Here is a 26,616-nt window from a genome sequence, read left to right as displayed (position 1 = left end):
TTTTTTATTGTGAACAACAAGAAATAAGACAAAAAAACTGAAAACTTGAGCGTGCATAATTTTCACCCCCCCAAAGTCAATACTTTGTAGAGCCAACTTTTGCAGCAATTACAGTTGCAAGTCTCTTGGGGTATGTCGCTATAAGCTTGGCACATCTAGCCACTGGGAATTTTGCCCATTCTGCTTCAGCTCCTTCAAGTTGGATGGGTTCCGCTGGTGTACAAAAATCTTTAAGTCTCAATTGGATTAAGGTCTGGGCTTTGACTAGGCCATTCCAAGACATTTAAAGGTTTCCCCTTAAACCACTCGAGTGTTGCTTTAGCAGTATGCTTAGGGTCATTGTCCTGGTGAACCTCTGTCCCAGTCTCAAATCTCTGGAAGACTGAAACAGGTTTCCCTCAAGAATTTCCCTGTATTTAGCATCATCCATCATTCCTTCAATTCTGACCAGTTTCCCAGTCCCTGCCAATGAAAAACATCCCACAGCATGATGCTGCCACCACCATGCTTCACTGTGGGGATGGTGTTCTCGGGGTGATGAGAGGTGTTGGGTTTGCGCCAGACATAGCGTTTACCTTGATGGCAAGTTTAGTCTCATCTGACCAGAGTACCTTCTTCCATATGTTTGGCGAGTCTCCCACATGCCTTTTGGTGAACACCAAATGTGTTTGCTTATTATTTTCTTTGAGCAATGGCTTTTTTTCTGGCCATTCTTCTGTAAAGCCCAGCTCTGTGGAGTGTACGGCTTAAAGTGGTCCTATGGACAGACACTCCAATCTTCACTGTGGAGCTTTACAGCTCCTTCAGGGTTATCTTTGGTCTCTTTGTTGCCTCTCTGATTAATGCCCTCCTTGCCTGATCCGTGAGTTTTGGTCGGTGGCCCTCTCTTGGCAGGTTTGTTGTGGGGCCATATTCTTTACATTTTTTAATAATGGATTTAATGGTGCTCCATGGGATGTTCAAAGTTTCTGATTTTTTTTATAACCCAACACTGATCTGTATTTCTCCACAACTTTGTCCCTGACCTGTTTGGAGAGCTCCTTGGTCTTCATGGTGCCGCTTGCTTGGTGGTGCCCCTTGCTTAGTGGTGTTGCAGACTCTGGGGCCTTTCAGAAGAGGTGTATATACTGAGATCATGTGACAGATCATGTGACACTTAGATTGCACACAGGTGAACTTTATTTAACTAATTATGTGACTTCTGAAGGTAATTGGTTGCACCAGATCTTATTTAGTGGATTCATAGCAAAGGGGGTGAATACATATGCACATACCACTTTTACATTTTACATTTTTGGGAATTGTTTTAAACAAGTAATTTTTTTCATTTCACTTCACCAATTTGGACTATTTTGTGCATGTCCATTACATGAAATCCCAAAAAATATCCATTTAAATTACAGGTTGTAATGCAACAAATAAGAAAAACGCCAAGGGGGATAAATACTTTTGCAAGGCACTTGTATACAGTACCAGTCAAAAGTTTGGACACACGTACTCATTCAAGGGTTTTTCTTTATTATTACTATTTTCTACAGTCATGGCGAAAAGTATTGGCACCCTTGCACTTTTGTCAAATAATGCACCATTTATTCCAGAAATGTAATGGCAGCCTTCCCTCTCTTTACTAGAAGAGGGGGTGTAACAGGGATCAGACCAACACGCAGCGTAGCCAGTGCTCAACATGTTTAATTAAACAAATAAACAGTGAACACTACAAATACAAAATAACAAAATGTGGCAAACCGATACAGTCCTAGCTGGTGCATAGAAAAGACAAAGACAGGAAACAACCACCCACAAAATCCCAACACAAAACAAGCCACCTATATATGATTCTCAATCAGGGACAACGATTGACAGCTGCCTCTGATTGAGAACCATATTAGGCCGAACACAGAAACAGACAAACTAGACACACAACATAGAATGCCCACCCAGCTCACGTCCTGACCAACACTAAAACAAGCAAAACACATAAGAACTATGGTCAGGACGTGACAAGAAAACTGTTGAAATTAAGAAATATTTTGGTATCCACATATGTATGTCTTTGGTTTGCAGTTGAACAAAACAAAAACATCTCAATAATTTACTAAATGTTATCTTACTCCACAAAGAAATCCTAAAATGGCCCAGACAATGTTATTGGCACCTTCTAGAAGTAGTTTGAAAGAATTACATTTCAAGCAGGTGATTCTCATTTACTTTGGAATTGAACTCACCTGTGGTAAGTTGCAGGTGCCTGCAATATAAAAATCACTCATTCAACCAGAATAGAATAGAGAAAATAATAGAATAGAGAAAATAACAAATTCTCCTGTTTTGTGTACCGCAATGGCCGCAAGAGAAAACTTGATGGAAGATTGCAGCGAAGGATTGTTCGAATGGTGGAGAAAGCACCTCAGTCAACTGCCACACAGATTCAAGCTGACCTTCAAACACAAGGTATGATAGTCCTATCGGACCTTGTAGTCATAGCAGATAATATTCTTATTTTTTGGTGATTTTAATATTCACATGGAAAAGTCCACAGACCCACTCCAAAAGGCTTTCGGAGCCATCATCGACTCAGTGTGTTTTGTCCAACATGTCTCTGAACCTACTCACTGTCACCGTCATAATCTGGACCTAGTTTTGTCCCATGGAATAAATGTTGTAGATCTTAATGTTTTTCCTCATAATCCTGGACTATCGGACCACCATTTTATTACGTTTGCAATCGCAACAAATAATCTGCTCAGACTCCAACCAAGGAGCATCAAAAGTCGTGCTATAAATTCTCAGACAACACAAAGATTCCTTGATGCCCTTCCAGACTCCCTCTGCCTACCCAAGGACGTCAGAGGACAAAAATCAGTTAACCACCTAACTGAGGAACTCAATTTAACCTTGCGCAATACCCTAGATGCAGTTGCACCCCTAAAAACGAAAAACATTTGTCATAAGAAACTAGCTCCCTGGTATACAGAAAATACCCGAGCTCTGAAGCAAGCTTCCAGAAAATTGGAACGGAAATGGAAATTAACGGAAATTAAAACCTGTTGCGCAGCAACTCACTGCCTTCCTGAAGACAAACAATGTATACGAAATGCTTCAGTCTGGTTTTAGACCCCATCATAGCACTGAGACTGCACTTGTGAATGTTGTAAATTACCTTTTAATGGCGTCAGACCGAGGCTCTGCATCTGTCCTCGTGCTCCTAGACCTTAGTGCTGCCTTTGATACCATCGATCACCACATTCTTTTGGAGAGATTGGAAACCCAAATTGGTCTACACAGACAAGTTCTGATCTGGTTTAGATCTTATCTGTCAGAAAGATATCAGTTTGTCTCTGTGAATGGCTTGTCCTCTGACAAGTCAACTGTACATTTCGGTGTTCCTCAAGGTTCCGTTTTGGGACCACTATTGTTTTCACTATATATTTTACCTCTTGGAGATGTCATTCAAAAACATAATGTTAACTTTCACTGCTATGCGGATGACACACAGCTGTACATTTCAATGAAACATGGTGAATCCCCAAAAAATTGCCCTCGCTAGAAGCCTGTGTTTCAGACATAAGGAAGTGGATGGCTGCAAACTTTCTACTTTTAAACTCGGACAAAACAGAGATGCTTGTTCTAGGTCCCAAGAAACAAAGAGATCTTCTGTTGAATCTGACAATTAATCTTGATGATTGTAAAGTCGTCTCAAATAAATCTGTGAAGGACCTCGGCATTACTCTGGACCCTGATCTCTCTTTTGACAAACATATCAAGACTGTTTCAAGGACAGCTTTTTTCCATCTATGTAACATTGAAAAAATCTGAAACTTTCTGTCCAAAAATGATGCCGAAAAATGTATCCATGCTTTTGTTACTTCTAGGTTAGACTACTGCAATGCTCTACTTTCCGGCTACCCGGATAAAGCACTAAATAAACTTCAGTTAGTGCTAAATACAGCTGCTAGAATCCTGACTAGAATCCAAAAATTTGATCATATTACTCCAGTGCTAGCCTCCCAACACTGGCTTCCTGTTAAAGCAAGGGCTGATTTCAAGGTTTTACTGCTAACCTACATTTACATTTAAGTCATTTAGCAGATGCTCTTATCCAGAGCGACTTACACATTGGAAAGTTCATACATATTCATCCTGGTCCCCCCGTGGGAATTGAACCCACAACCCTGGCGTTGCAAGCGCCATGCTCTACCAACTGAGCCACACGGGACCAACCTACAAAGCATTACATGGGCTTGCTCCTACCTATCTTTCCGATTTGGTCCTGCCGTACATACCTACACGTATGCTACGTTCACAAGACGCAGGCCTCCTAATTGTCCCTAGAATTTCTAAGCAAACAGCTGGAGGCAGGGCTTTCTCCTATAGAGCTCCATTCTTATGGAATGGTCTGCCTAACCATGTGAGACACGCAGACTCGGTCTCAACCTTTAAGTCTTTACTGAAGACTCATCTCTTCAGTGGGTCATATGATTGAGTGTAGTCTGGCCCAGGAGTGTGAAGGTGAACGGAAAGGCTCTGGAGCAACGAACCGCCCTTGCTGTCTCTGCCTGTCCGGTTCCCCTCTCTCCACTGGGATTCTCTGCCTCTAACCCTATTACAGGGGCTGAGTCACTGGCTTACTGGTGCTCTTCCATGCCGTCCCTAGGAGGGGTGCGTCACTTGAGTGGGTTGAGTCACTGACGTGATCTTCCTGTCTGGGTTGGCGCCCCCCCCTTGGGTTGTGCCGTGGCGGAGATCTTTGTGGGCTATACTCGGCCTTGTCTCAGGATGGTAAGTTGGTGTTTGAAGATATCCCTCTAGTGGGTTGGGGGCTGTGCTTTGGCAAAGTGGGTGGGGTTATATCCTTCCTGTTTGGCCCTGTCCGGGGGTATCATCGGATGGAGCCACAGTGTCTCCTGACCCCTCCTGTCTCAGCCTCCAGTATTTATGCTGCAGTAGTTTATGTGTCGGGGGGCTAGGGTCAGTTTGTTATATCTGGAATACTTCTCCTGTCTTATCCGGTGTCCTGTGTGAATTTAAGTATGCTATCTCTAATTCTCTCTTTCTCTCTTTCTTTCTCTCTCTCGGATACCTGAGCCCTAGGACCATGCCTCAGGCCTACCTGGCATGATGACTCCTTGCTGTCCCCAGTCCACCTGGCCGTGCTGCTGCTCCAGTTTCAACTGTTCTGCCTGCGGCTATGGAACCCTGGCCTGTTCACCGGACGTGCTACCTGTCCCAGACCTGCTGTTTTCAACTCTCTAGAGACTGCAGGAGCGGTAGAGATACTCTTAATGATCGGCTATGAAAAGCCAACTGACATTTACTCCTGAGGTGCTGACTTGCTGCACCCTCGACAACTACTGTGATTATTATTATTTGACCATGCTGGTCATTTATGAACATTTGAACATCTTGGCCATGTTCTGTTATAATCTCCACCCGGCACAGCCAGAAGAGGACTGGCCACCCCTCATAGCCTGGTTCCTCTCTAGGTTTCTTCCTAGGTTTTGGCCTTTCTAGGGAGTTTTTCCTAGCCACCGTGCTTCTACACCTGCATTGCTTGCTGTTTGGGGTTTTAGGCTGGGTTTCTGTACAACACTTTGAGATATCAGCTGATGTAAGAAGGGCTATATAAATAACTTTGATTTGATTTGATTTAGTTCCAACTTGTACCATCGCCAACTCAATGAAAGGGGGTTATATGATAGGAGACCCAGATGGACCCCACTGCTGATAGAGAGATATAAGAAATCCTAACTGCAATTTGCCAGACATTCTGAACATGCCAAAATCCTTTTGGGAGAATGCCCTGTGGACAGATGAGACCAAATTAGAGCTTTTTGGTAAAGCACACCATCTCTATGGTTACAGAAAACAAAATGAAGCCTTCAAAGAAAATAACACCTTCCTTACAGTCAAACATGGAGGTGGTTCAGTGGTTCAGTTTTGGGGTTGCTTTGCTGCCTCTGATACTGGGGTTGAACGTGTGTATGGCATCATGAAATCAGGAGAATACCAAGGCATTTTAGAGCGCAATGTCGGACCCAGTGTCAGAAAGCTGGGTCTCCGTTGAAGGTCATGGGTCTTCTAGCAGGACAATGTCCCCAAACACACTTCAAAAAGCACCCAGGAATGGTTCAAGACAAATTGCTGGACTGTTCTGAAGTGGCCAGCATTGAGTCCAGATCTAAATCCCATTGAAAACCTTTGGAGAGATCTGGAAACAGCAGTTGGGAGAAGACACCCTTCAAATCTGGGAGAACTGGAGCAGTTTGTACAAGAGGAGTGGGCCAAATTGCAAGTACAGAGGTGCAGGATGTTCATCAATGGCTATAGGAAGAACTTGATTGCAGTTATTTTGACCAAAGGCTGTGCTACAAAATATTAAGTCTAAGGTGTCAATAATATTGTCAATGCTGTTTCTGTTTATTTTCTGATTTAAATGAATATATTAAGTTGTGAATCAAAAACAAAGGTTATGTGATATTAACAGTGAATTAATGAATTGTGGAAACCAAATACTTTGGTCAACTTATTCTTAGGGGAAATTGCGAATTACTTGAAAAAATTGAAGGATACCAATATTTTTGCCCACGACAAAACATTGTAGAATAATAGTGAAGACATCAAAACTATGAAATAACACATATGGAATCATGTAGTAACCAAAAAAGTGTTAAACAAATCAAAATATATTTTATATTTTAGATTCTTCAAAGTAGCCACCCTTTTTCTTGATGAGAGCTTTGCAGATTCTTGACATTCTCTCAACCAGCTTCACCTGGAATGCTTTTCCAACAGCCTTGAAGGAGTTCCCACAAATGCTGAGCACTTGTTGACTGCTTTTTCTTCACTCTGCGATCCAACTCATCCCAAACCATCTCAATTGGATTGAGGTCGGGTGATTGTGGAGGCCAAGTCATCTGATGCAGCACTCCATCACTCTGCTTCTTGGTCAAATAGCCCTTACACAGCCTGGAGGTGTGTTGGGTCATTGTCCTGTTGAAAAACAAATGATAGTCCCACTAAATGCAAACCAGATGGGATGGCCTATTGCTGCAGAATGCTGTGGTAGCAATGCTGGTTAAGTGTGCCTTGAATTCTAAATAAATCGCAGACAGTGTCACCAGAAAAGCACCCCCCACCATCACACCTCCTCCTCCATGCTTCACGGTGGGAACCATACATGCGGAGATCATCCGTTCACCTACTCTGCGTCTCACAAAGACACGGCGGTTGGAACCAAAAATCTCACATTTGGACTCATCAGACCAAAGGACAGATTTCAACTGGTCTAATGTTCATTGCTTGTATTTCTTGGCCCAAGCAAGTCTCTTCATCTTATTGGTGTCCTTTAGTAGTGGTTTATTTCCAGCAATTCGACCATGAAGGCCTGATTCATGAGGTCTCCTCTGAACAGTTGATGTTGAGATGTGTCTCTTACTTTAATTCTGTGAAGCATTTATTTGAGCTGCAATTTCTGAGGTTGGTAACTCTAATGAACTTATCCTCTGCAGCAGAGGTAACTCTGGGTCTTCCTTTCCTGTGGCGGTCCACGTGAGAACCAGTTTCATCACAGTGTTTTTTGTTGTTTTTTGCGACTGCACCTGAAGATACTTTCAAAGTTCTTGAAATGTTCCGGATTGACTGACCTTCATGTCTTAAAGTAATGATGGACGGACTGTCATTTCTCTTTCCTTATTTGAGCTGTTCTTGTCATAATATGGACTTGGTCTTTTACCAAATAGGGCTATCTTCTGTATACCACCCCTACCTTGTCACAACACAACTGATTGGCTCAAATGCATTAAGAAGGAAAGAAATTCCACAAATTAACTTTTAACAAGGCACAGCTGTTAATTGAAATGTATTCCAGGTGACTACCTCATGAAGCTGGTTGAGAGAATGCCAAGAGTGTGCAAAGATTCCATCAAGGCAAAGGGTGGCTACTTTGAAGAATCTCAAATCTCAAATATATTTTGATTTGTTTCACACCTTTTTGGTTACTACATGATTCCATACGTGTTATTTCATAGTTTTGATGTCCACTATTATTCTACAACTTAGAAAATAGTAAAAATAAAGAATAACATAGAATGAGTACGTGTGTCCAAACTTTTTCACTGTTACTGTATATGTATTTCCTTGCCGACCTCTTTCAGGTAATACATTAATTACAGTATTAGCCTTATATATTTAGCTAATTAATGATGGGTTATGCCTAATAAGCTTCTATAGCCTCTGTCTTTTGCGCAATACGCATGCACCTGTGCACTGCTGGCCTTTCCTTAGAAAACCCTCCTTAGCTTTTGGAGTCCCATGCAGGAAAAGCTAGACTAGAATAGCTTGCTGGACATATTTTTTTATATAATTTTTTATATCAATAGACTATTCGAAGAGGGACGCAAGCTCTTTTTTGCTGAATGTTAAATACAACAATCAATGAAATGGGTAGTTTGAAAGAAGAGCAAACGCATGATGGCGGTAGGCTATAGCAGTTATTAACTCAGCCCCATAACCCTTCAATCTTCATGAAGAGAAGTGAAGGCCTTCTGCATCTAATTCTAGTCCTACAGTATATTATTCAAGGATGTCAACAGAATGAGGAAGATTAGGACAATGAAACTTATTTAATTTAACTGTTGAAAGCGAGGAAGGAATGAAGCAACAATAGAGAGAAATAGGAAGTTGGCCAATAACATTAGGAGAAATATTATGAAAGGGATATATGCGTCAGCCTACTAATTACAGTGGGGCAAAAAAGTATTTAGTCAGCCACCAATTGTGCAAGTTCTCCCACTTAAAAAGATGAGAGAGGCCTGTAATTTTCATCATAGGTACACTTCAACTATGACAGACAAAATGAGAAAAAAAATTCCAGAAAATCACATTGTAGGATTTTTAATGAATTTATTTGCAAATTATGGTGGAAAATAAGTATTTTGTCACCTACAAACAAGCAAGATTTCTAGCTTTCACAGACCTGTAACTTCTTCTTTAAGAGGCTCCTCTGTCCTCCACTCGTTACCTGTATTAATGGCACCTGTTTGAACTTGTTATCAGTATAAAAGACACCTGTCCACAACCTCAAACAGTCACACTCCAAACTCCACTATGGCCAAGACCAAAGAGCTGTCAAAGGACACCAGAAACAAAATTGTAGACCTGCACCAGGCTGGGAAGTCTGAATCTGCAATAGGTAATCAGCTTGGTTTGAAGAAATCAACTGTGGGAGCAATTATTAGGAAATGGAAGACATACAAGACCACTGATAATATCCCTCAATCTGGGGCTCCACGCAAGATCTCATCCCGTGGGGTCAAAATGATCACAAGAACGGTGAGCAAAAATCCCAGAACCACACGGGGGGACCTAGTGAATGACCTGCAGAGAGCTGGGACCAAAGTAACAAAGCCTACCATCAGTAACACACTACGCCGCCAGGGACTCAAATCCTGCAGTGCCAGACGTGTAAACCCTGCTTAAGCCAGTACATGTCTAGGCCCGTCTGAAGTTTGCTAGAGAGCATTTGGATGATCCAGAAGAAGATTGGGAGAATGTCATATGGTCAGATGAAACTAAAATATAACTTTTTGGTAAAAACTCAACTCGTCGTGTTTGGAGGACAAAGAATGCTGAGTTGCATCCAAAGAACACCATACCTACTGTGAAGCATGGGGGTGGAAACATCATGCTTTGGGGCTGTTTTTCTGCAAAGGGACCAGGACGACTGATCCGTGTAAAGGAAAGAATGCATGGGGCCATGTATTGTGAGATTTTGAGTGAAAACCTCCTTCCATCAGCAAGGGCATTGAAGATGAAACGTGGCTGGGTCTTTCAGCATGACAATGATCCCAAACACACCGCCCGGGCAACGAAGGAGTGGCTTCGTAAGAAGCATTTCAAGGTCCTGGAGTGGCCTAGCCAGTCTCCAGATCTCAACCCCATAGAAAATCTTTGGAGGGAGTTGAAAGTCTGTGTTGCCCAGCAACAGCCCCAAAACATCACTGCTCTAGAGGAGATCTGCATGGAGGAATGGGCCAAAATACCAGCAACAGTGTGTGAAAACCTTGTGAAGACTTACAGAAAACGTTTGACCTCTGTCATTGCCAACAAAGGGTATATAACAAAGTATTGAGATAAACTTTTGTTATTGACCAAATACTTATTTTCCACCATAATTTGCAAATAAATTCATAAAAAATCCTACAATGTGATTTTCTGGAATTTTTTTTCTCATTTTGTCTGTCATAGTTGAAGTGTACCTATGATGAAAATTACAGGCCTCTCTCATCTTTTTAAGTGGGAGAACTTGCACAATTGGTGGCTGACTAAATACTTTTTTGCCCCACTGTATATAAATAGGCCATATTATATTTCAAAATCAAATTCGCTAGCCTCTACTTGTAATTTTGTAGGCCGCATGTGCTGCACCAGAATCGCACCTTCTCTTCTGCTTTATCATGGTTTGTACGATGTGCGTAATTCCATTCCATATAATATAATACAGTACAGTAACACAGTTCAAAGTCCAAGATTAGGCTACTAAATTCAGCCGTGATGTCAGGTATCTACAGTCAGTCAGCTGTTGAAGTCCAATCCTGATGTCCTAATTAGAAGGTGGACCTCCACATTTGTAAGGAAAGCCTTCCCATTTAAAAGGTATTACCATCAGAACATCAGCCTGTGTCTAGCCTATATCCTGCGGATACAAGGTACATTCTAGCCTAACTGTCAATTAGTCCTTTCCTCTTCTGATCTCAGTACACATCAGGAATAACTTTTGGGTCATTATCAGAAAGTGCATTTAGGACAGAAATAAACTATGTAATTAACTAATAATAAACTATACTAGTGACCAGTTATGTTCCCATTTCCATAGTGATAAGATACATGTTATCTCTTTCCGCTGTGTGTTGTTTGTATGGTTCTCTATGTAAATGTTTGTCTGTTTCCACCAAGAACCACATTGTCCTCGGGCAACAGTGTCTGTGAGATAAAAAACCCATCTCAAATAACATCAATCAACAGCCAATCAATACATCACAAAAGGGTGAACAAACAGATAAAACATATTATCTAAGCCAATCAGAGCTAGCGGGAAAATTCCTGTCTTTTTCCGTGTCTAAACCAACTGGGCTCATAATTTAACAATTGAATTCGTATTTACAGATGGCATACAAGTTTGTTATTAAGGCACATGAAAGTTCACATGTTCCAGAAGGCATTTCTGCGCCAAAAGGCATTATGATACAAATTTAAAAATGTTTACGTTTAAATGGCTCGCCTGTGAAGTAGTGACACGCGACATATGCCTAGTTTCCTGAAACAAGTCACATATTTGACTCTGATATGTAGTTGTTTCACCTAGCTACAGTATCTAAACATGAATGCACTAACTGTAAGTCGCTCTGGATAAGAGAATCTGCTAAATTACTAAAATGTCAAATGTATAGTAAATGTTCACTTACAATTCTCATATTACTGTATTAAACAATAACATTTTAATTTTTTTTTTTTTTAATTATGTCACAAATGTATAATTTGTACAGTTCTTTATTAAAAATGAAGTTATTTGTTTCATTTGACTGTATAAATCTTAGCAGGACTACTTATTTCTCTGAGAGGGAGGCGGTTATATAGCGTTTTGCAAAAAAACGTGATTATTTGTCTCTCTGAAACGAAACCACCAAGTGATAGATTTTAAACAAATACATGCCTGTCATTGAACAACCCTATGCCATGATTAAATAGTGAAAAAACACACCAGTGAATCTGCATAGCAACTGACTATGTATCCCCTTTACCTTTTCCTTTCTTTCATAAGTTCTTTAAACAATAAAAGCTAATTTACCTACATTTCAGAAAATGTATATATACTGTAGCATTTTAGAATTAAACTCTTCTTGCTATCTCAGTGGTTTACTGTGATTGCAGCGAAATGCAGTCTTTTAAGACTTGAAAAAATCAACCAGGAAACTGCACCGCCCGCAACCGCAGTGCTCTCCAGAAGGTGGTGCGGTCTGCCCAACGCATCACCGGGGGCACACTGCCTGCCCTCCAGGACACCTACAGCACCCAATGTCACAGGAAGGCCAAAAATATCATCAAGGCCATCAACCACCCGAGCCACGGCCTGTTCACCCTGCTATCATCCAGAAGGCGAGGTCAGTACAGGTGCATCAAAGCTGGGACCGAGAGACTGAAAAACCGCTTCTATCTCAAGGCCATCAGACTGTTAAATAGCCATCACTAGCCGGCTACCACCCGGTTACTCAACCCTGCACCTTAGAGGCTGCTGACCTATATACATAGACATGGAATCACTGGTCACTTTAGTAATGGAACACTAGTCACTTTAATAATGTTTACACACTGCTTTACTCATTTCATATGTACATACGGTATTCTTTTCTACCGTATTTTAGTCAATGCCACTCCGACATTGCTTGTCCTAATATTTATATATTTCTTAATCCCATTATTTTACTTTTAGATTTGTGTGTATTGTTGTGAATTGTAAGATATTACTGCACTGTTGGAGCTAGGGACACAAGCATTGCGCTACACCCGCAATAACATCTGCTAAAAATGTGTATGTGTGTGACCAATAACATTTGAATTGATTTGAAAATGGTGTACGGAACAGACATTGGCAACAACACAAACAATTGAATCCCCTTCTCAGCAGTTTACTGATGGGAGAGATTTCCCCCATCAAGTAGAGGCTCCTCTGCTAGGGTTTCTTTGGTCTATCTCCTCCATCCATATGCTGCTACACATTGATCAAATGCTATCAAAGACTTGTCAAAAATCTATAATGTAAATGTTGGTTTGTGTACAAGTCGTGGTGAAGAGGAGCATCTCTGAAGGCTGTGCCCTTGTGGTTATGGATTTAAAATGTAAACAATAAAAAGACACAGGTTAAAGATATTTCAGTAACAGGCAGAATCGAAAGGTTAAGAATATCAAAGATTAAGCTATGCTTTAGGGGCACATAGGGGTTTATTGACACAATGTGAGTAACCTACGAGAACCACAAAGCATTTTCACCAAGGCTGCACATTCCTCTAGGAATATGGGACAGGTCTAATAGCAGACAAAATATGTAAATTGATTTGCTTTGGCTTTCAGCCGTCAGAAAAGAGATTCATTCAAATTCTTCCAACACCATCTTTGCTACCTGGAGAACACATTTGCGAGGTTAGGCTGCATCAATAATCAATGCACACTTGTTCTTACATGTACATTGCAAGGCAATGATCTCAGGGGCAACCATCACAAATAAAGCTCAAATGCTATGGTGGGTCAATATGAAAGTCATGTCTCAGACCTCATCTATGAAGCATACACAGGTGCAGGAGGCTTGGCTTTAAGTGTGGGAAATGGTGCTGCATAAGAAGGTGAATTATAAATCTGTACCCCCATTCTGTTCAGGGAGAGCACTGAAAGTGAGACATAAGAAATTACATGAATAACTAAACGAGACATCGACATCGGAGCAAAGCAAACCGACTGACGAAGATGACTCTCTTAATAGATCCAGTGTTATGGTGATTTTACATGATTAGGCATGTTTGTATGTTTACCTCATATCTGTGTAAGGGTTTGTATTAATTACTGTATTGTATTTATTGTATCCTTTCATCTCTGTTAGTTGCTAGTTGATATGTTATATCACTATCTCTGCTAAAGAATGCTGAAATGCTGATGAAGATATTCTGATCTGAATAATCAGAGCAGAGAGGAGAGAATGAGAAACAGGGATGGCAAGAGAGACAAGAGTAAGTGTTTAAGAGAGAGGAAAGAAACGAGTGATGGAGAGTGAAGAGGAGAAAGGGGTGAGATGGAGAGACAAGGCAGAGAGGTGAGATAGAGAGAGAGCCTGGGGAATATAGCATGGCCCCCAGTGCTCTCTGTCTGTCTGTCAGTGTGCCAAGCGGCCCCCTGCATCAGGCTGGTAAGAGATATATGGTGATTGAATCAGCCAGGCAACAGAAAGGTTGTGTGCCATGGATTTATAGGCATTCAGAAAGCACAGCAAGACTACCAGACACCATCGACCCCTCAAAAACATCCCCTTCAACACACTTCATAGGACAGTCTCTCACACATCCTGTCAGCACACAGCAAACACACTTTTACTCTCTCGCACGCACGCATGCACGCACGCACGCACACACACACACAGACACACATTCAAAACCATCCATCCCTAGTCTAATCTTAGGTCCTAGTAGTCATAAAGCTACTGCGACATTAATCACTTAAATAACATAAACCCCACCATGCTACTGTACTGCTCTTCTAGTGTGACCATCCATCCTCAAGTCATGCTGGGCTCAGTGTGAGAGAGAGACAGGTTGGCCTGGAGGTTAGCATGTGAAGCCACACTCCCTCCTGCGGAGAAAGAAATCTCCTCGGCCAGCGGTCCAGCGGTCCACACACGCTACTCTGCCTCTCAGCCTCTCTCTCCCCTGCCTGCCTGTCCAGGGTGTGTCCTGTCCTCACCCAACCCGACTTACCTTTTATCTTAATACAATTGTCATTGATTTCCTTCCCCGGCTTAAAACAATTAGTTTGTCAGCCCATACTGGATGAAAATATATGGGACCTGGCGGGAGCTGTAGAACACTGTTGATGGCTTCACCCTGTCAGGGCACATAGAGCTGTCAACCTCAGCCCAGACGGATGCTCAGTTAACTCCTCACTCACTAGCTGGCTGCTCACCATGAAGCAATATCGTCTCAAAGTAAGGTTTATGGTCAGATGTGAGCAGGTCAGGGGTTCTAATGTAAGGTAAGATGTACAGGCTACAACCATCTGATACACCGTAAGCCTGTCTTATTGCATAGCCAAGGTTCTTATGCACTAGAGCGTGAACTGCGGTCTATAAGGCAGAAACATGCTGAGACATGCTTTAGCGCAGCACCAGCAAGGTCTTCCTGTGGGTGGCAGGTAACCTAGCGGTTAAGAGCTTTGGGCCAGTAACCGAAAGGTCGCTGGTTCAAATCCATGAACCGACCAGGTGAAAAACGTGTTGTTGTGCCCTTGAGCAAGGCCCTTAACCCTAGACACTCTGGATATGAGCATCTGCTAAATGAATGTGACAGCTGTCTGCAGCTGAAGGGAGAGGAGGCTGTTATGTAATTAGTCCTACTGAGTCAGTACTGGCTGGGCAAAAATGCTGAGCATCCTTTTTCATAGCTCAAGTCCCATTCTGTGTCCAAACTGCAATAGTTTCTGGGTAGAGCTTTGCACACCTGGAGTTTACAATATTTGCACATTATTCTTTTTTAAATTATTCAAGCTCTGTCAAGTTGGCTGTTGATCATTAGTAGACAGACATTTTCAAGTCTTGCCATAGTTTTTCAAGACAATTTAAGTCAAAACTGTAATTAGATGACTGAGGAACATTCAACGTTGTCTTGGTAAGCAACTCCAGTTCATATTTGGCCTTGTGTTTTAGGTTATTGTCCTGATATAAGAGTAATTTGTCTCCCTGTGTGTGTTGGAAAGCAGACTGAAAAAGGTTTTCCTTTAGGATTTTGTCTGTGCTTAGCTCTATTCCATTTCATTTTATCCTAAAAAAAATCCCTAGTCCTTGCCGATGACAAGCACACCCATAACATGATACAGCCACCACCATGCTTGAAAATATGAAGAGTGGTGTTCAGTGATGTGTTGTGTTGGATTTACCCAGAACATAAGGCTTTGTATTCAGCAAATAAAGTTAATTTCTTTGCCAATTTATTTTGCAGTTTGACTTTGAGAGAGTGGCACAAATCCTGCAGTGAACAGAGCCTCGTTTTCAGACCTTCGCAGTTCCTGTCATGAATTTCGCTGCAGAAAGAGTTCTGTTTCACCCACAGACATAATTCAAACGGTTTTAGAAACTAGAGATTGTTTTCTATCCAGTAGTAATAATAATATGCATATTGTACGAGCAAGAATTGAGTACGAGGCAGTTTAATTTGGGAACGATAAATGGTAACGTTGAAACAGCACCCCCTATATTGAGAAAAGGTTAAGGGCCTTGCTCAAGGGCACAACAACACGTTTTTCACCTGGTCGATTCATGGATTTGAACAAGCGACCTTTCGGTTACTGGCCCAAAGCTCTTAACCGCTAGGTTACCTGCCACCCACAGGAAGACCTTGCTGGTGCTGCGCTAAAGCATGTCTCAGACAGAGGACCCCCTTTAAGAGGCTCCTCTGTCCTCCACTCGTTACCTGTATTAATGGCACCTGTTTGAACTTGTTATCAGTATAAAAGACACCTGTCCACAACCTCAAACAGTTACACTCCAAACTCCACTATGGCCAAGACCAAAGAGCTGTCAAAGGACACCAGAAACAAAATTGTAGACCTGCACCAGGCTGGGAAGACTGAATCTGCAATAGGTAAGCAGCTTGGTTTGAAGAAATCAACTGTGGGAGCAATTATTAGGAAATGGAAGACATACAAGACCACTGATAATCTCCCTCGATCTGGGGCTCCACGCAAGATCTCACCCCGTGGGGTCAAAATGATCACAAGAACGGTGAGCAAAAATCCCAGAACCACACGGGGGGACCTAGTGAATGACCTGCAGAGAGCTGGGACCAAAGTAACAAAGCCTACCATCAGTAACACACTACGCCGCCAGGGACTCAAATCCTGCAGTGCCAGACGTGTCCCCCTGCTTAAGCCAGTACATGTCCAGGCCCGTCTGAAGTTTGCTAGAGAGCATTTGGATGATCCAGAAGAAGATTGGGAGAATGTCATATGGTCAGATGAAACCAAAATATAACATTTTGATAAAAACTCAACTCGTCGTGTTTGGAGGACAAAGAATGCATCCAAAGAACACCATACCTACTGTGAAGCATGGGGGTGGAAACATCATGCTTTGGGGCTGTTTTTCTGCAAAGGGACCAGGACGACTGATCCGTGTAAAGGAAAGAATGAATAGGGCCATGTATCGTGAGATTTTGAGTGAAAACCTCCTTCCATCAGCAAGGGCATTGAAGATGAAACGTGGCTGGGTCTTTCAGCATGACAATGATCCCAAACACACCGCCCGGGCAACGAAGGAGTGGCTTCGTAAGAAGCATTTCAAGGTCCTGGAGTGGCCTAGCCAGTCTCCAGATCTCAACCCCATAGAAAATCTTTGGAGGGAGTTGAAAGTCCGTGTTGCCCAGCAACAGCCCCAAAACATCACTGCTCTAGAGGAGATCTGCATGGAGGAATGGGCCAAAATACCAGCAACAGTGTGTGAAAACCTTGTGAAGACTTACAGAAAACGTTTGACCTCTGTCATTGCCAACAAAGGGTATATAACAAAGTATTGAGATAAACTTTTGTTATTGACCAAATACTTATTTTCCACCATAATTTGCAAATAAATTCATAAAAAATCCTACAACGTGATTTTCTGGATTTTTTTTCTCATTTTGTCTGTTATAGTTGAAGTGTACCTATGATGAAAATTACAGGCCTCTCTCATCTTTTTAAGTGGGAGAACTTGCACAATTGGTGGCTGACTAAATACTTTTTTGCCCCACTGTATCTCTGGTAAGATATATTTCTCTCTCCTTCCTCTTTCAATTTGTCAATAAAAATATGAACTAACATCCTGAAACAGGTTGCCTCTTCAGTTCAAGAGACCTTTATAAGAATCACACTGAGTTTGAAATCAAAGAGACCGTTGGAGTCTGAAACTGACAGAGAGGAACAAGATCATTAGAACTACATGCATTCAATCACACACTGATCACCAACTGGTCCTTGTACCTGTGCTTCCCACTTCCCAGTAGGCTACTGCCCACTTGTTTCCAGACAAAAATCAGTATTCTAAGTTTTAAATATGAGGGCAACATCAGCTATATGCACAACGTCAGATCAGTCTGTCATGATGGACATAATGCTCCATTTAATTGGTATTTAGAGGTGGCTCCGAGGTGATGGGAGCCACCCATGCATCAGAGGCCACAAAAGGCTTTATGTCAACCTCATGAAGTCAACCTGCAATGACCTGCTACCTCACAAACACACTCGTAGTATGAGTCCTACTGTAGCACTTACAATTCTAGAAACTTAAAGTATTCAATGCAACACTGTTCGTATTGCTTGAAGGCTTATGTTGATTAAATAAATAAATCAAAGTCAATATTTGATAGTTATGACTTTCCTCTTCAGAACAACTCTCACCCTCAAGGACAGGCCATGTCATTGTTGAAAGATTAACAATGTAATAAGCAAATTATTTGTCAACAAAATGTGGCACCTTTTTATTATTTGTTGAATGTAATACACATTACTAAATTGAATTGTGTAGACTGGCAGTAAGCCACCAATAATGTTTACCTAGGAGGACCTAGGTCAAGTTACATTCGCTTATTCATTGCTGATCCACTTAAAGTGAGATGACACGCAATGCATGGCAGAGCAATACGCCCATGCAGGAAAACGTTCAGATAAACTTGAAGAGGTAGCCTACCTGTCTTAGTGCTTACCTTAGCAGCTAACGATGAACTAGGCTTCTCCATGAGATCCCAAAGTTTCTTTTGCTTCTCAGAACAACATGTGGTATCAAAATCCTCGCCTTCCCTGGTCTTCATAGACTCAGCCTCTCGTTTGAGCTCCTCATTCATCTGTTCCTTCTTCTGGTGGTACCTGGCCTGGCAGCAGGACTCCAGGTAGATCTCATCTATACCCCAGTAGTCCAGCTCCTGACTGAACGACAGAGCACACATCTCCTCCATCATGTGCAACTTTCCCGTGCGGGAGAAATTCAGAATGGACGTGAAAGCCCCAGGGTGTCTGTCGAAAAAATACTCATTATCATCCAAACTGTAGTCATCGCATATCTCCATGAGAGACTCGTGGGTGTTACAGTCTCGTAGTTTGCCCAGCCTTGTTCGGGGCAACCTGTCCAGTGTTCTCCATAGAACTTCGTGGAGAAGACCACCAACATTGAGTGTCACCCGACGGGAGTGCGACTTGCTACGGATGATTTCCACCGGCTCCGGTGGAATCGATGTGGTCGACCGAGAGACCCCTTTATTCATTCTCATTCAAGACGTTCGGCCACTTGAAATTTAATAATGTCCAAAACTATAGTGTCAGACAGGTCCAGAAGACACGATCCTACATTAGGGTCTGTTCTCCCCCATTCCTGTGGCTGCGAAAAGAGGAACAGAGGAACATCAGTGGTCACTATATCAAATGACCATCGAATATGATAACCTACAGACCTGATAGAGAACGTTTCTCACACAATGTCAGGTGGTTTATCCATTCATTAGAGAACCAAACAGACAATTGAATCAGCTTTAAGATGCACAGCCGTTTTCCTAGCTGATGAGTGAGCAGAGTGAGGGAAGCCAATGATTAAATCGGCTCTACTCGCGAGCGCTGTCTAGTGCTGAAAATACCTAAAACTGTCAATACAGAAAACCATCAAATTTCCCCGCTGTGCGCTGTCCCTAAACTTCGGCGCTGAAATCATTTAATTTCAGCACCACATAAAAGAGCGGGGTTTCACGAGAGCGATGAAGCTGCGACCTGACATTTGAAGGTGTTCTTGAACTCAGCTCACTAAAGAGATCCAGTATTAGCCCTACTAACACAGATAAGCAGGGGAGTTCAGACTCAGCGAAAACTAAATTAGGCCTACTCTGCAAACAATGCAAATTATTATCTTGACCAAGTTTTCTATTTAATTTGAGCAAATAACGAAGGTTACCATAAACAAATTTTACATTATGTATATTTTGTAAATTTCACAACATTTAAATCACACCAAAGTTTTGAAATGTAATTAGCGCAATAAGATCCTTCCATGTAGCTTACATAACCTACAATAATTTGCGCAAAACAGACTCGACATTAGTGTGATAACTAACCAGTGTTTTGTGAGAAAATATCTGAGTTTTAATGAAGAGAATTCTAAGCATTGCTCGGTTAGGCTTTGGCTAAAACATTTGGATCAGTCAAATAGTGTGCCCAAAAGTGCATGTAATTCTAAAAAGTAAAATGGTTCACAAAAGCGAAAGAAATTACACAATTTCCAATCACATTTTGAATTCCTCCAATCGATGGTCTGATCATAACCATGATAGGCCTATAGATGGGTTAGCTACAACATTATGGTAGTCAAAGTGCAACAGATGAAGACGAAAATAATGTCAGATATTATAGTCCTGATACTTACATATGTTACTTTTAGCCTGAGAGTGTAAGAAGAAACATTTCAACATCTTAAAAAAACATTGCGCTGAATTGTTGCTCCGCTCACCGCCTGTCTATTGGAGGCTGTTTATAGAGACATCATCCCCGCAACAGACATGTTTAAAATGGGGTTACACGCGCTGTAAAATCTCAGGTCGAACCAGTGTCCTGCTCTTCCCTTACGGAACGGATCAACAAGTATGATGTGAATGCACCGATTCCTCTATACCTGGTTGCTGAGTTGTGTTCTTGTACCGTGCGTGGCGGGCTACGCTCCAGCGGGGTTCTGCAGGGGCTGATTTCGCCGAGGTTGCGCTCCTCCAACCAGAAGCTGCACTGCCGGGGGGATGCAGCTTAAACCCATTCGTTATCAAAGGGGCTGCGCTTGCACATCCTCTACAACCCAGAGTCTTCCAAAAGCCAGTAAACACAAAACAATCATGAGGTAATAGAATTACTACATAAATAGGTAACCTTCAGGCTTCAGCTGCAATGATTTATTGTAAAGCGCAGCTAGGGCTATAGGGTGATGAGAAATTACGCAGTTGCTCTCTCTTTGTGCCCCACTCTTTGCGACATGGAACAACAGTGTGCACTAGAGTATAATTTAAAAAAAACTATGTTTACAGTCTTGGCAGGGCACAGTTGTTTTGGTCTCCCCTGCAGTGGGCATGATCAATGGCCCACATATACACAATGACACAAAACCATAAAGACTACAAATCAAGTAGCAATCACTGGGTTCAGCACTATTGTGCGCAATAGAGAACAGGTGTTTGTAAGTTTCCATCCAATTGGCAAACGATTTTCATGCTAATATTCTAAAATGCGCATAAAAACAATATGCGCATTTTTCACCATAGGTGTGTGTCCTTCAAATTGACTTGTTCCGGATAAAAGGCTTTTTTTGTGGTTACATTCCCATGTACCGAATAAAAAATACAAGTTAAATCGGTTTCGATCGCATTTTGAACTCTACAGATGGTTTGCCACAAAAAAGGTTGCAGTATATGTGCCCACTCTGGTATTGGCAAGTGCGCTCTAGCCCACAGCTTGAAGATGCATTGCGGATATAACCTACATGATGAGATTATTCGGTATGGATCGAAATTTACAGAATGGTCACATGGAAGAAAATAGGGGAGTGTCATGATTTTTCAATTTCAGTCAAGGGGAGGGTTTAGTATGTTTTAAATCTAGTCCAGGGGAGGGTCATATAATTTGTAATTTATGAAATGTCAATATTTCTTAATGTTTTAGAATTAGTTGTTTAATTAGGCTATATCAGTGGCGATTTTAGCATGTGAATATTGGTGGGGCAAACATAAAACATTTGTTTTAGATGCATGCCAGCAAAGCCACTAAACAACACAACATTAATTGCACTATAAAGGTGGCCCACAAATTGTTAGAGCTTACATAAAGCTGTCCCAACATCAGTCCCAACAGCTTCCCACTGCTAGACCTGGCTATCAGCAGAGCCTTGTCTGGCAGTGAAACAGTTAGTTCAGCCTCATTTACTGCCTTTAAAAAAAAACATAGCTGATATGGCTGACTTGCTTCAACAAATGTTGTTTCAACTGACAATTGAGATGTACAAACTATGGCATAAGGGGAAGACAAGCGAATAAGAGGCAATCCTTAATTTTGATTAAGACATTAATGAGCGAGCTAGGAGAGACTAGTCAATATAACTATTTGTTTAGCACTTTTGAAATGTACAGGATAGAATTCAGAACATGGGCACTTCTTACAGTATTCTCCCTGTACACCAAAACAGAACCATAGGATAAATAAAGGGGGCATATAAGCAGACGATGAAAGCTCAATATTTGATGATGACATTTCTCTCAAACAGGGCTATAGGCTACATGTGCACCACTAAGTCAGAACAGCAGGCTAAATTATGAGGGTGAGGCGCATGGGCTACTAACAACTTACTACACAACATACACATAGTATTACTTTCTTAGCTACAGTATACATATCTCCCTGGCATATTACATAATTTATGCAGCAGCATACAATACATTTTTGGACTCACCGTGATGTGGTGGGCACATTTTGTCATCAAAGTCTGTCATTCTCTGGATTTATGGTGCTTTCAAGACAACTGGGAACTCTGAAAAAACCAAGGTTGAATCATGACGTCAGTAATCTTCAGGTCGGAGCTCTAGAAAGAGGCCTGAGTTCCCGACTTGGTATTTCTAGTTGGATGACCGTTCAAAACATATTTTCCCAGTCGGAACACACTGAAGTCTGAGATTTCCCAGCTCTGAGTTTCCAGTTGTTTTGAACGTGGCAGAAGTCATGCTGGATTGACAGCATGGCCAATGTTGAATGTTTATCCTTTTAAGCTTGGAAAAAATACCCTTAAACCCAGACTTGGACCACACACCCACTCCACTGAATAGCATTGGTTTGCATTGCTTTGCAATGCTTGCAGTTAGCCACTGATTCCTTTCAAGCCATTCATTTTGGAATTTGCAATTTCCGACTTGTTGTGTAATGTTTATGTCCAATGGCCAATCATCACCAATATGTTTTATCTATAATTTCTCTTCATATGACAAGGATCGAAAAAGATTTGCCAGTAGATTGTCGACTTGATTCATGATGATGACTGCTGGCTTGCTAGCTAAGATTTTGAAAGTATGATGTTGACATGAACAGTCCAATCAAAGCGGTAGATATAATGTGATTTGATAATTTTATGTGTGGCCAATGACCTTGAGCCTTTTTGGATGGGCACTTCTTTAATTTTCTCCCCAATTTCGATCTTGTTTCATCGCTGCAACTCCACAACGGGCTCGGGAGAGGCAAAGGTCGAGTCATGCGTCCTCCAAAACATGACCCGCCAAACCGCGCTTCTTAACACCCGCCCGCTTAACCTGGAAGCCAGCTGCACCAATGTGTCAGAGGAAACATCGTTCAACTGACGACCAAGGTCAGCCTGCAGGCGCACGGCCCGCCACAAGGAGTCGCTAGAGTGCAATGAGCCAAGTAAAGACCCCCCGACCAAACCCTCCCCTAACCCAGATGATGCTGGGCCAATTGTGCGCCACCCTATGGGACCTCTGGCCAATTGTAACACAGCTTGGGATGGGACACGAGTCTGTAGTGACGCCTTGCCTTAGACCGCTGCGCCACTCGGGAGGCCCGGATGGGCACTTCTAATGTAGCTCTAAGGCAGCACCCTAGGGGCTTGAATTTCCGAGCTCTCCCCGTAGATTTTGCGGTGACGTAGTGTCCCCATGAGTGACAGAACACTGAGCGAATCACAGCACAACTAGAGAACTGTCACGCCCTGACCATAGAGAGCCTTTTTCTTCTCTATTTTGGTTAGGTCAGGGTGTGACTAGGGGGGGTGTTCCTATCTAGGTTGTTTATTTCTATGTTGGCCTGGTATGGTTCCCAATCAGAGGCAGCTGTTTTGTCGTTGTCTCTGATTGGGGATCATATTTAGGCAGCCATTTCCCCACTGGGATCTTGTTTTTGTGTTGTTGCCTGTGAGCACTCCAGAACGTCACGTTTCGTTTGTTCTTTATCGTTTTTGTGCGTTTCATTGAATAAACATGTGGAACCCATATCGTGCTGCGCTTTGGTCCGAGTATGCTTACGACGATCGTGACAGGAGATCCCACCACAACAGGACCAAGCAGCGTGCCCAGGAGGAGAAGGTATCCTGGACTTGGGAGGAGATCTTGGATGGGAAGGGATCCTGGACTTGGGAGGAAATCCTGGCAGGACAGGATAGGCTTCCTTGGCGGCAGACGCAAGGAGAGAAGGGAGGACAGCGACCAAACATGGGGGGCACATGAGGTGGTCGGCGGAGCCGAGGAGTGAACCAGAGCCAGTCTGGGAGAAGAGGGAGAAATTGGAGGAGAGTGAACGGAGAGAGTCAGAGACCATTAGTGAGTTGATGGAGAAATTGGAGGAGAGAGAAATGAGAGGGTTGTTGTGTTGGTGTATGATGCACGACATTCGCCCTAAGGAGCGTGTTATCAGTCTGATGCCACCTGAGTCAGCTCTCCGTACTCGCTCTGAGGAGCGTGCTATCAGTCTGGTAAAATCTGTGCCTGCTCCACGCACCAGGTCGAGTGATTGTGGAGGCCAAGTCATCTGATGCAGCATTCCATCACTCTCCTTCTTGGTCAAATAGCCCTTACACAGCCTGGAGGTGTGCTTTGGGTCATTGTCCTGTTGAAAAACAAATGGTAGTCCCTCTAAGCACAAACCAGATGGGATGGCGTATTGCTGCAGAATGCTGTGGTAGCCATGCTGGTTAAGTGTGCCTTGAATTCTAAATAAATCACAGACAGTGTCACCAGCAAAGCATGCCGACACATCAGACCTCCTCCTCCATGCTTCACGGTGGGAACGACACATGCGGAGATCATCCGTTCACCGACTCTGCGTCTTACAAAGACACGGCGGTTGGAACCAAAAATCTCACATTTGGACCAAAGGACAGATTTCAACTGGTCTAATGTCCATTGCGTTTGTTTCTTGGCCCAAGCAAGTCTCTTCATCTTATTGGTGTCCTTTAGTAGTGGTTTATTTCCAGAAATTCTACCATGAAGGCCTGATTCATGAGGTCTCCTCTGAACAGTTGATGTTGAGATGTGTCTCTTACTTTAATTCTGTGAAGCATTTATTTGGGCTGCAATTTCTGAGGCTGGTAACTCTAATGAACTTATACTCTGCAGCAGAGGTAACCCTGGGTCTTCCTTTCCTGTGGCGATCCTCATGAGAGCCAGTTTCATCATAGTGCTTGATGGTTTTTGCAACTGCACTTGAAGAAACTTTTGAAGTTCTTGACATTTTCCGGATTGACTAACCTTCATGTCTTAAAGTAATGATGGACTGTCGTTTCTCTTTGCTTATTTGAGCTGTTCTTGCCATAATATGAACTTGGTCTTTTACCAAATAAGGCTATCTTCTGTATACCACCCTACCTTGTCACAACACAACTGATAGGCTCAAACACATTTCTAAAAGGAAAGAAATTCCACAAATGTACGTTTAACAAGGCACATCTGTTAATTGAAATGCATTCCAGGTGACTACCTAATGAAGCTGGTTGAGAGAATGCCAAGATTGTCCAAGCTGTCAAGGCAAAGGGTTGCTACATTGAAGAATCTCAAATATAAATACATATTTTGATTTGTTTAATACTTTTTTGGTTTTTACATGAATCCATATGTGTTATTTCATAGTGTTGATGTCCTAACTATTATTCTACAATGTAGAAAATGGTAAAAATAAAGAAAAACCCTTGAATGAGTAGGTGTGTCCAAACTTTTGACTGGTACTGCATATGTATTTTTTTTTTTTACTAAACATGTGGGGCTCAAAAACGGTGGGGCTCTGACCCACCTGCCTTTAATGACGGGTCGACACTGGGCTATATATCGATGTGTGCCTGATGCTGCCCCTCATTCCTGATTCTCTTCTGTGCGCGCAATATCAAGTGGGCCTATAAGCTATTTAGTGTGGTCTCAATCAAATGATCCATAGCCTATAGTCTACGAACTGCATATAGGCGAAGTACAGAGCAAATTTATAAGATAACTGCTGGGATAGTGTACATAAAACCAGGCTGCATTACACACAGCAATGCTATTCCAACCCTGTGACCCAGCCTGCTCTGCTCTTGCTGATGGTAAAAAAAGTGTGTCCTGTCTAACCAATGGCTGTGCTGTGTAGGGCTACGGTGGCAGTTCAGGAGAGTCAAAGGCTTTTTCAGAAAATGTTTTGTTTATTAGGCTGTCCTAAAAACGCGCTAACTTGCGCACAGACCAGCCTATAGGCTATGTTATGTTCAGTTTTAGAAGGAGATTGTGGAGATGAGGAAGACCAGAGGTCAACTTTGATAGCTTTCTACTACTATAATTGATTTGATTAAAAACAATGTTTCTTGGCCATGGTGTATTTATCAGAGTTATTGACCTCACAATAAGCCAGATTCGAGTCATTTATATTGTGGTGCTGAAACTTGAAGCAGCAGTCGCGGCACAATGAACCAGAAATGGACAGCTCATGGTGCTGAAAGTAGGCAAATTCCAGTACGCATAATTTATTTAATCGTCTTCATTTGAATTAGACCTTACTAACAACAAGAGGGGTTTGTGTTGTAGCCTATTTCTTCCTATTTAATAAATAATAGGCAGACCTACCTGTTTGATAGACGAAATTAGGAGGCTGCTCTATCCATAGATTTCTCGGTCAATTCCTCCACCCACCAGCCTACCTCCGTGTCAGCGAAGGGCTTTTAAGTTAAAACCAAGACTCGAATTGAGGGGGTATGAGAGGGTACGCTATAGGCCTACCTTTAATTAAAGAAAATGGCAAAAAGCACAGGCGTACCCCTTGTTAGTTTGTGATTTTGAATAAGATAAAACGGATCCGATT

General features: G+C 42.3%; 1 protein-coding gene across 1 annotated transcript in view; it reads right to left on the bottom strand.

Moving 5' to 3' along the window:
- LOC139535854 (potassium voltage-gated channel subfamily B member 1-like) overlaps positions 1-19,323 on the bottom strand; it is a 97,573-nt gene extending 78,250 nt beyond the window's left edge. The window contains exon 1 of the mRNA XM_071335693.1: positions 18,486-19,323. Within this exon, the coding sequence (XP_071191794.1) occupies positions 18,486-19,046 (561 nt within the window). The 5' untranslated portion in view covers positions 19,047-19,323. The remainder of the gene's footprint in view (positions 1-18,485) is intronic.
- Between the last annotated feature and the right edge of the window lie 7,293 nt (positions 19,324-26,616).

Source organism: Salvelinus alpinus, chromosome 12 (assembly GCF_045679555.1).
Source record: "Salvelinus alpinus chromosome 12, SLU_Salpinus.1, whole genome shotgun sequence".
NCBI classification, from domain to species: domain Eukaryota; kingdom Metazoa; phylum Chordata; class Actinopteri; order Salmoniformes; family Salmonidae; genus Salvelinus; species Salvelinus alpinus.
The sequence above is the reverse complement of the archived record's forward strand: the minus strand, read 5'-3'. Positions and strand labels throughout refer to the sequence as shown.